This window comes from Saimiri boliviensis, chromosome 4, assembly GCF_048565385.1.
Source record: "Saimiri boliviensis isolate mSaiBol1 chromosome 4, mSaiBol1.pri, whole genome shotgun sequence".
Classification (NCBI taxonomy): Eukaryota; Metazoa; Chordata; class Mammalia; order Primates; family Cebidae; genus Saimiri; species Saimiri boliviensis.
Window position 1 is genome coordinate 133,994,656 of NC_133452.1, and position 10,665 is coordinate 134,005,320.

Sequence of the window (10,665 nt, forward strand, 5' to 3'; positions counted from 1 at the left end):
ATGAGGAACTTGAGGAAAAATACATTTCTGTGCTTTTTTGACTGCATTTGGTCTCTCTTTTCGAGCACTGGAGCCCATTGTCCTATTTTCTTCCTTCCGGCTCTTTCTTCAATTGGACGGTTTTCCTCCTATTGAACAACCCTCCTATTGTGATACTGCAAACCTCCAATAAATCGCAAACACTGTCTGTCCCTTGAGTCTCCAGAGTGTCCCACTCTTTCCAGACACAGTGGTGTTTATTCATCTGCTTCATCTGCCTCCTTCCTAAGCTATGGCTCCAGGTGGAGATGGTCACCCTTCCCACGCAGAACCTAGAGATACATTACCCAATCCATGGCCCACAGCAAACTCACAGAGCTCAGCAGCAGCTGGGTAGGAGCCCACCCCCCACAACACCCAGCACCAGCAGCCCCACTAGAGTTTTACTGCACCATACAAAGAACATGGAGTGAGGGGAGTAAGCAACATCTTGCAATAGGTAACTGAAAACCCACAATGCGTAGGCTCTGCTCCACAAGAGCCATGATGCACCGAGAATAGAGAATCCTGAATTTGGGGCACAGTTGCAGAATTCTGATATTCTGTCAGCCCTGGCATTCTTTAATGGATTCCACTGCCCTTAGCCACAGGAGCCTCCAAGCTCATCTTAGGGTTTACTCCTGGTCAGGGATTAGGTGGGAGTGAGGGGTGGATTGGGAAGCACTGAAGGCTCTATGGGGTGACATATCTAGGTATGCAATTGCTAAAAGCACAAGCCTCTCATCAGGCACCACAGAAACAATTTTTTTAGCCAATGCTGCAGACTCCCACTGGGTGAACCCACAATGCCTACAAAATTCACAGGACAGTTTTGTAGCAAATGTTTTCCACACTGGGCTGTTGAATGAAGCAAACTAGGAAGTTTAAAAGCAATAGGAGTTTGGGTTACTTAATAATTAAGCTATAGCAACTTTTCCTGAAAAAAAAAAATATTTTTGATAATAGTTCTTGAATCATTAAAATGTTGGCTAAATTTTGAGTTTTGAAACATTTCCTGCTTAAAATGAACACAATATATTCTAAGGTGAAGTGCAGTGAGTGGAATTTTTTTGTTTTATGGTGAGAAGAAATGCTATTTAATACCAGGTGGTTGTTTTAATAAACCCACTTATCTCCTGCATTTATTTAAACAAATTTTTTTCAAACGAATATTAAACTTCACATTAGGATAAATAAGGTTTCTTCTACAGCTCTCCAGTTTGTTATTTAAATATAATATTTTAAGTATGTAACTTATCAGAGTAAAATTTATTAGAATAATTCATTAGAAGCCAGTTGTTTAGCTCCGTATTTGTTCAACAATGTTGTATATTGAGACAACAAATTATTTTTTTGTGTAAACAAAATCCTTTATATTTATGCCTGTATCGACAGCTTCCACTTTATTTGTGTACCACATAGCATGCGTTTTTGTGACTCTGCTTTGTAGAAAAACACATTTTAACAGAATATCTCCCAGTGACTTAATAGTTTCTTACAGGATTTTTGAAAAATATCACTCTTCAAATGTCCTGCCTAGGTACTGTCCTTGAAAACGTAGAAAGTATTAATTTGGTTTCTTTCTTTTTTTTTTTTTTCTAGTTATACTGAAAACCCACATTGTGCTATGTCTCAGCACTCCCATACTTACTTGGTGTTAGCTGAAGGAGGTTTGCATTTTGCTGGGAAAACGCATTTGGCAAGATTTTTCCTCTTCAGGAGATCGGCGAAGATGCAATTTGATTTGTAATTCGGTACTATTGCTTTCACAGAAGGTGTCACACAAGCTTCATTCACTTCCTTTTAATGGCCTATGTATATGCAGAACTGTGCTGAGTGTATCAGTTATTTTCCCTACATGGAATGGCGCTTGATAAGCTTTGGCACACCCTGCGGGAGCGGCCAACTTTGTGGATCCCAGGACGCGAGTAGCGCTGAGGACCGCGCCAAGCGACAGGGGAGCGTCCAGCTGTCGTGGGAGGGTGGAAAGCAAGGCACAGTGGGGTGGAACCGCGCAGCGCACGCCACAAGCACCAGGAGTTCATTTCACTGGGGCAGCACGTGGGGTCCCGACGGGAGGGATGCGGGGTCAGTGCTTCTGCCTAGATACGCGACGCAGGAACCCTGGGGAGACAGGCCTGTGATAAGTCGACCCCGGACCACACCCTGCAGCGGATTTGGTTGGTAGCCTCGGTGAAGGGTGAAGTCTTCCAGAGAAGGAAGGGAGGGGCGGCAGAAACAGAGAGGAAGGCGGAGGGGGGGGGGGGCGAATGGGGGGGGAGGGGGTGCGAGGAGGAGGTTTCTTTCTAGGGCTCCTTTTAGCAGGTTGATTGGTTTTCACGGGGCTACAGCCCCCTCTAGCGTTTCTTATGCGCTGGAAGTTCTGCTTTCTTTCATTGATCAGCAAGGATCTTTTTCTATTCCTAATTGTGGAAAATTTTTCACTACTGGACTCATCCTTCTTTACAGTTAATTTCAGTTCCCCTAATAACGTTTTAAGAATGACTTCGCCGGGCGCGGTGGCGCGTGCCTGTAGTCCCAGCTACTCAGGAGGCTGAGGCTGGAGGATCTCTTGAGCTCGGGAGTTCTGGGCTGTAGTGCGCTATGCCGATCCAGTGTCCACATTAAGTTCGGCATTAATATGGTGACCTCCTGGGAGTGGGGGACCACCAGGTTGCCTAAGGAGGGATGAACCGGCCCAGGTCTGAAACGGAGCAGGTCAAAACTCCCATGCTGATCAGTAGTGGGATCGCGCCTGTGAATAGCCACTTCACTCCAGCCTGGGCAACATAGCGAAACATCTTCTCTTATTTATTTATTCATTAAAAAAAAAAATCTTAAGAAGCAAGGAGGAAAGATTTGGTGCCCAGTCGGCCACCTTGAAGCTAGAGGCATCTGTCATGGTCTTTTTCTCTTTTTTCTTGAGACAGGGTCTGGCTCTGTTGACCAGGCTGGAGTGCAGTGGCACGATCTCGGCTCACTGCAACCTCTGCCTTCCGGGTTCAAGCGATTCTCCTGCCTCAGCCTCAGTTACCTGGCCACCACATCCGGCTAATTTTTGTGTTTTTAGTAGAGATGGAGTTTCATCATGTTGGCCAGCCTAGTCTCAAACTCCTGGCCTCAAGTGATCCGCCCTCCTTGGCCTTCTAAAGTGCTGGGATTACAAGTGCGAATCACCACACCTGGCCACTCATGGTCTTTTAGTAGGAATATATTTCAGGGAAACTCTTTAGGTAGTAACAGAATTGGACTTTTAAAGTTAGATAATTAGGCCGGGCGCGGTGGCTCAAGCCTGTAATCCCAGCACTTTGGGAGGCCGAGGCGGGTGGATCACGAGGTCAAGAGATCGAGACCATCCTGGTCAACATGGTGAAACCCCGTCTCTACTAAAAATACAAAAAAAATTAGCTGGGCATGGTGGCGCGTGCCTGTAATCCCAGCTACTCAGGAGGCTGAGACAGGAGAATTGCCTGAACCCAGGAGGCGGAGGTTGCGGTGAGCCGAGATCGCGCCATTGCACTCCAGCCTGGGTAACAAGAGCAAAACTCTGTCTCAAAAACAAAAACAAAAACAAAAACAAACAAACAAAAAAAAGTTAGATAATTGCGTGAGAGTCTCAACTGGTCCTCTGTCCAGTCATGAGATCTTGGACACATCATGTAAATTATCTAAGCATTAATTAACTTATTTATAAAATGGATGTAATCATGTTACCATAGACACTAGGGTTTTAGGGCTGGCAGAAGTAATAAAGGGAGGGCTTTATTAATAACCTCTCTTTATCTCACTAATCATTGCTAATTTCTGTTGTTTCCTAGGTGTCTCAAAACTAAACTCACGCCACTGGCAGTCATTCATGGAGCAAATAGTATGTGTCTGGCAATGTTCAAGTGCTGAGAAAAATATAAGGCATAAAACACAGTTACAAAACATAGCTGTCGGACAGAGCACCCACTTTCCAGGAGTTGACAGTTGTAAAGAGGAGACAATAAATGCAATAACCTTGCAGTGTGATGGGGGCTAGCACAGCAATGTAGGCAGGTGTTGTGGGTATTACAGGGGAGGAAGCCGGCCTGGAGTGTCAGACTCAGAGGACCTGGGTAGAGCAGGAGTTCATAATCTCAGCATTATGTAAGTACTTGATGTTTCAGGCCAGATAGCTCTTTGTTGTGGAGGTTGTCCTGTGAATTGTAGGATGTTTAGCAACATTTTTAGCCTCTACCCACTAGATGCCTGTAACACCAACACCTCCCTGATTGTAACAACCCCAAAATATATCCAGACATTGCCACATGTCCTGAGGGAAGAGGGTTCACTTGAGAACTGATGTGTAGAAGATAGCTGAGACATCATTCAGAGTTGGATCTCCCAGAGGCATCTTTATTTGGCAGAATGGCAGATTAGTCTTTTTCTTTTTCTCTTTCTTTCTCTCTCTTTCTGAGACGAAGTCTCGCTCTAGTTGCCCACGATGGAGTGCAGTGGTGTGATCTCAGTTCACTGAAACCTCTGCCTCCTGGATTTCACCATGTTGGCCAGGCTGGTCTCGAACTTCTGACCTTAGGTGATCTGCCTGCCTTGGCCTCCCAAAGCGCTGAGATTACAGGCATGAGCCATGGTGCCCAGCCAGTTTTTCTTAAATACAGGATTTAACTCTGTTGCCCAGGCTGGAGTGCAGTGGCAAGATCATCATAGCTCATTGTAACCTGGAGCTCCTGGGCTCAAGTGATCCTCCTGCCTCAGCCTTCCAAGTATCTGGGACTATTCACGCTACCAGGCCTGGCTAATTTTTTAAAATTTTTGTAGAGACAGAGCCTCAATATGTTGCCGAGATTGTTCTTAAACTCCTGACCTCAAGCAATTCTTTTGCCTCAGCCTCCCAAAGTGCTTGGATTAGAGGTGTGAGCCCACACATGGCCCAAATTAATTTTTTGGCTGGGCGTGGTGGCTCATGCCTGTAATGGGAGGATGAGGAGGGTGGATTGCCTGAGCTCAGGAGTTTGCAACCAGCCTGGGCAACACAGTGAAACCCCCTTTATACTAAAATACAAAAAATTAGCCAGGCATTGCAGTGTACGCCTGTAATCCCAGCTACTCGGGAGGCTGAGGCAGAAGAATCAGTTGAATCCAGGAGGCGGAGGTTGCAGTGAGCTGAGATCCCACCACTGCACTCCAGCCTGGGTGACAGAGTGAGATTCTGTCTCAAAAAAAATATTAGTTTTTTTGTTTATATTAATATAATTGGTTCCTTAGTTATTTTAATGTGTTAGAACATACTAATTTTAATTTCAAGGTACAGATACAATTCTTTAAATATATTTAGGCAGTAGTGATACTTGCAGAAAATAGGGAATGAAAGAAAATAAAAACAATAGCAATCCACCACATACAAGTCCTAACAATTTTCTAACCGTCATGCTGTTTCACTCTCCACCGCAAACTCAGCCTCCTTTTGTACTTGTTTGGATTAGGACCTGGAGAGGGCAGAGTTTGGGGCAGGGCGCAGGCAGTGCAGTTCAAGCCAAACCTCCCCTCCAGGGCAGGGCCCCCTACTCCTGCTTAGAAATACCCAGCATTTCAAAGAGAATGTTCCCCTTCTTCTCCTTAGGCTTGATCTCTCCTTGGGTTTCAGGCAAAGAACTTCAAGATTGAAGCAGTCTTAGAAATTTTCCTTAGGCTGCATTGCCCTTTATTTCTGAAACAAAATTATGTTTGATGCCCAAGAACATAGAAGTTGACAGTGAAGGGAAGAGGTGAGTGCAGTTGATTTTACCAGACAGTCAGCGGAGCTAAGAGCCTGAGCTGGGAAGCTCACTGCAATCTCTGCCTAGAAGTCCTCTGTCACAGGGCCTGGGCATCTACATTTTAGTTTATTATGTATTTATTTTTGAGACACAGTCTCACTCTGTCACACAGGCTGGAATGCAGCAGCGTGACCTAGGCTCACCACCTCCTGGGTTCAAGTGATTCTCCTGCCTCAGCCTCCCAAGTAGCTGGAATTATAGGCGCCCACTGCCACACCCTGCCTCGGCCTCACAAAGTGTTGGGATTACAGGCATGAGCCACTGAGCCCAGCCAAACACTTACATATTGGGATGCTTTTGTAGAAGCCAGAGCTGTTGTAAAAAATACAACCTTGAGACAGCCATGCTGTGAGAACACCAAAGCTAGCTAGGGAGCAAGGCTACCTGAAGAAGCAATGAGGTACTAAACATGTGAGTGAAACTTCTTGAGTCTTCCAGACCACCTACCAGACACCAGCTAAATGCAGCAATGTAACTCTGATTTCCTGTGGAACAGAAGAACCACCCAGCCAAAGTCTTTCAGAATTCCTAGTTCACAGAACCGGAGGAAATAATGAATCACTGTTTTTTTTTTTGAGATGGAGTTTCACTCTTGTTACCCAGGCTTCAGTGCAATGGCAAGATCTCGGCTCACGGCAACCTCTGCCTCCTGGGTTCAGGCAATTCTTCTGCCTCAACCTCCTGAGTAGCTGGGATTACAGGCACACGCCACCATGGCCAGCTAATTTTTTGTATTTTTAGTAGAGATAGGGTTTCACCATGTTGACCAGTATGGTCTCGATCTCTTGACCTCTTGATCCACCTGCCTCGGCCTCCCACAGTGTTGGGATTACAGGCGTGAGCCACGGCACCCAGCAGAAATCATTGTTTTAAGTTCCAACATGATGAAGTGATTTTTTTTTTTTTTTTGAGACGGAGTTTCGCTCTTGTTACCCAGGCTGGAGTGCAATGGCGCGATCTCGGCTCACCGCAACCTCCGCCTCCTGGGCTCAGGCAATTCTCCTGCCTCAGCCTCCCGAGTAGCTGGGATTACAGGCACGCGCCACCATGCCCAGCTAATTTTTTTTTTGTATTTTTAGTAGAGACAGGGTTTCACCATGTTGACCAGGATGGTCTCGATCTCTTGACCTCTTGATCCATCTGCCTCGGCCTCCCACAGTGCTGGGATTACAGGCTTGAGCCACGGCACCCAGCATAAATCATTGTTTTAAGTTCCAACATGATGAAGTGATTTTTATACAACAATCGATAAGCAAACACAGGGCTTTTAAGAGAAAAGAAAGAAAGAAAACTGCATTCTGGGGATAGTAAATTTCGTATGCTTTTGGCGTAACCTGATTAGCTGTCAATTAGCAAAAAGGTCAGTCTAGGAATTCTGTACTTCAGTAGGTTTTCTAGGGATATCAAAGAAGACATTTTAGTTGTTTATTCTTTTTTTTTTTTTTTTTTTGAGATGGAGTTTCGCTCTTGTTACCCAGGCTGGAGTGCAATGGCGCGATCTCGGCTTACCGCAACCTCCGCCTCCTGGGTTCAAGCAATTCTCCTGCCTCAGCCTCCTGAGTAGCTGGGATTACAGGCACGTGCCACCATGCCCAGCTAATTTTTGTATTTTTAGTAGAGGCAGGGTTTCACCATGTTGACCAGGATGGTCTCGATCTCTCGACCTCGTGATCCACCCGCCTCGGCCTCCCAAAGTGCTGGGATTACAGCGCCCGGCCCTTAAAAGTCTGATGCTCTACCGACTGAGCTATCCAGGCTCCCCGCTGTTTATTCTTAAGAAAACTCTGGGACTTTACCTACGAAATATCCTTGCAAAATGTGTCAGTGTCCCTTGTTAACACCTTTGACCTTGTTAGTTCAGGTTTGTGCCATTTCCTTTATTAGAATTTTATTAAAGACAACTTTGAGATTGGGAAAAGACCTGAGTCTTTTCTGACTCTGAGTGGGCCTAGAGGGTATGAACACTCTCCAGTGCCCCATATTCTCCTCCTTGTTTGAAGATGACAGCAGTGACATTATTCTCTCCAGCTCTTCAGTCAGTAGTCATGGCTACCTAAACATGGAATGTCCTAAGGTGGCTCAGGTCATTGATAGGGAACTGGGGCCATGACCTTGGAAATGTGAGCTGCTGAGTGGGGCCAAGTGGTCTATGGAAATTAAGATCTCCCTGCATGGTGGGATTACAAAGGCAACCAAGAAACACAAACAGAAACAGAAGAAAATGGAACTAAGACTTGAGATACCCACAGAACAGAATCATGGAACGTAAAACAAGTAAACTATATTTGGGAGCTGGGGTGAATCCATCACTGGTGACTGGAACCTTGAGTCGGCATTTTCTCCTCAGGAAGGTGGGCTGGAATGGAGTGGGCTGTGTTTGGCAAGGGCTGTAGTGGTTTAGAATCTGGGTAAATGAGCAGAATCAGAGGTGCAGAATCAGTTTTCTGACTGTGGTACCTCTCACACCAACACAGGACCTGTGCATGTGTCCTCTTCACTCTGTGTTTCCCATAGTCCCTGTCTTCTGGGGTGTCCTCCATTTTCTCCCTCACCTCTCACCTGCCTGGTTCCCCAGCTGGGCCTCAGGCCTGTCTCCCCAGAGTAAATGCCCAGGATCATTGAGGAAGCGTTGGCTGCGCTGGCATGTGAGGCAGGTCTGTACTGTCCAGCGCTGTCCCCTGCAGCCTAGGGTGGGCATGGGAAAAAGAGTGTCCAGGTTCAGAAGTAATGGTCTCTTGCTGCCAGTTCTGCCTCCAGTGTTTTTCAGTAGGTATCCCCGCTCCCCCACCACACCCCCAATTTAAAGGAACGTTTGGTGGTGTCAGGCCCCTGTATAAGCTCCTTCAATTTCTTGGAACTCTTTAAGATAAAGTCCAAACTCCCTAACAAGGCTTCAAGAAGTGGCCCGTTTCCTTCTCCAGCCTCATGTCTTGCCCTCCTACCTCAAACTCCGGCCCCCTAAACTCTCATTTCCTTGACAGCACCACAAGCTCTTGTCAGGCCTCCATGTGCAAGCCTGGACCCAGAAAGTCTGAAGTCCTGCCTGCCTCGGCTGATCGTCCTCCATCCTCTGCCTGCGTTCGCCATTATCACTAACTTGGAGCTTCCCCTGGATATTAAGCTTCTCTTCTCACCCTGCCATCTTAACTGTTATTATGATAGTGTGAATACTCCTCGCCCCACCCTGCCACCTTAACTGTTCTTGCTCTAATATCCCTCCGCCCCACCCTACCACCTTAACTACTCTAACGCCTTCCCCACCCGCCATTGTAACTGAATTGATGATAATGTATACTCCTTGCTCCTACCCCCACCACTGTAACCGATCCGTAACATCCCTGCCTCCTTCCCAAAAAATTTGTCCCAACCTATAAAACCAACTCCTAACCCACCACCCTTTGCTGACGCCCTTTTTGGGCTCAGCCCACCTGCACCCGGGTGGATAAACAGCCATGTTGTGGGGGGTATCTTCATTCAAAGCGCATGTTTTAACAGCTCTCTTGTCTCAGAGTCCTAACACATGCCAAGAATTTCCATCTCGCACTCCCTTTGCTATCATGAACTTTACCACCACTGGCATGAGTAAGTGAGCATTTTACTCCCCCAATTAAAGTCTTTTTCTACAATTAGAATTTCAAGGAGAATAATGAATCTAGCACAGTACCTGACACATTTTAGAAAATAAATATTTGCTTAATCAATGAACGGTGATGGGACTCATGTCCTCCGCAAAGCCAAATAACATCTATTATTGTGCATGGGTGAGGTTGCCTCTTAAAGTAACAACTATTCTCTACTGCCCACGCTGGAAAAACAAAACAAAACAAAACAAAACAAAACAAAACAAAACCCCAAGCCCAAACCCTAGTTTGTGCAATGGAGTTAGCAACTTAATCTAAACCTGAAGAAGGAAGACTCCTGCGAGTTCCACACCCAACATCCACTTAGAGGGAGGAAGGCGCTGTTGGCCTCCAGTGCCCCCGCCCCAGCCCACCCACAATGCTCCGCAATCGTCCACCTCGGCAGAAGCACTCACGTCTCTGGCGCTGGGTGCAGGTGAGGCCGGGGACGAGGAGGGAAGAACATCCTCGACACAGAGTCCTCTTCACCGAAGGGTCCCTGGGGGCGGAAGAGGGCAGTGGTCCCGCGCCCGCGCTCCCTCTCGCGTTCCTCTCGCCCGCCACCCGTCCCATGGCTCTCACCGCCGCAAGACGAGCCGCTTCGCGATGGTCTTCTCCGTGTGGCAGTAAAATCTTGCCAGCGCCTGGTTCTCGGGGTCCTGGGCAAGGACACAATGGGCGGCCTGCGGGAGGGGCGCGGTCATTCTGGGGCTTGCGCGCGGAGCATCGGCCCGTGGGGCCCTTGTCGCAGACTCACCTGGTACAGGAAGCTGAGCCTCTGGAAGGCCTCGCGGTCCTTCACCGGCCCCGCCATCAGCGCCGTGCTCCGGGGCCGCCCGCAGCCCCGCCCCTCGCACAGCCCCGCCCGGGCGTCCGCGCGAGGCCTCTTGGGAAGCGTAGTCCCCGCGCCTTCAGGCGCCTTCCCGCGGCCTCACAGATTCATCTGTGCCAAAACCAATCCCCAGCAATCCATGCCCAGGGTCCCTTTTTAAGTTTTCAGTGTTTGTATCTTCCTCAATTTCATGACCAGTCATATTACCTAGGGACCTAGTGGAGCAGGTGAGGATCTTAAATCGGCTAGACATTTTCAGGACCGAAGCCTGGTCTCTTTATGCAGATAGGTTGGGGAGATGGTTATGTGCAATTTATACACAGCTAGAGCTTCTGCCCTACTCTCCTGAAGTCAGAGGCAGATGCCTGTAAGATCTACAGAGGGAAGGCACAGA

General features: G+C 47.4%; 1 protein-coding gene across 3 annotated transcripts; it reads right to left on the reverse strand.

Moving 5' to 3' along the window:
• Positions 1-1,598: 1,598 nt before the first annotated feature.
• RPP21 (ribonuclease P subunit p21) lies at positions 1,599-10,288 on the reverse strand. 3 transcript variants are annotated; one of them, XM_074398329.1, is made up of 5 exons: positions 10,197-10,288; positions 10,022-10,122; positions 9,856-9,938; positions 8,379-8,504; positions 1,599-2,142 (listed from the first exon to the last, which is right to left on the reverse strand). In XM_074398329.1, the coding sequence occupies exons 1-5, from the start codon at positions 10,251-10,253 to the stop codon at positions 2,108-2,110; spliced, it is 402 nt and encodes a 133-aa protein (XP_074254430.1). In that variant the 5' UTR covers positions 10,254-10,288; the 3' UTR covers positions 1,599-2,107. The 3 variants fall into 3 exon arrangements, with proteins under 3 accessions (XP_074254430.1, XP_003944890.2, XP_039323355.1); XM_003944841.4 differs by lacking the exon at positions 1,599-2,142 and adding an exon at positions 4,371-8,223; XM_039467421.2 differs by lacking the exon at positions 1,599-2,142 and adding an exon at positions 8,081-8,223 and having other exon boundaries at positions 8,372-8,504.
• Between the last annotated feature and the right edge of the window lie 377 nt (positions 10,289-10,665).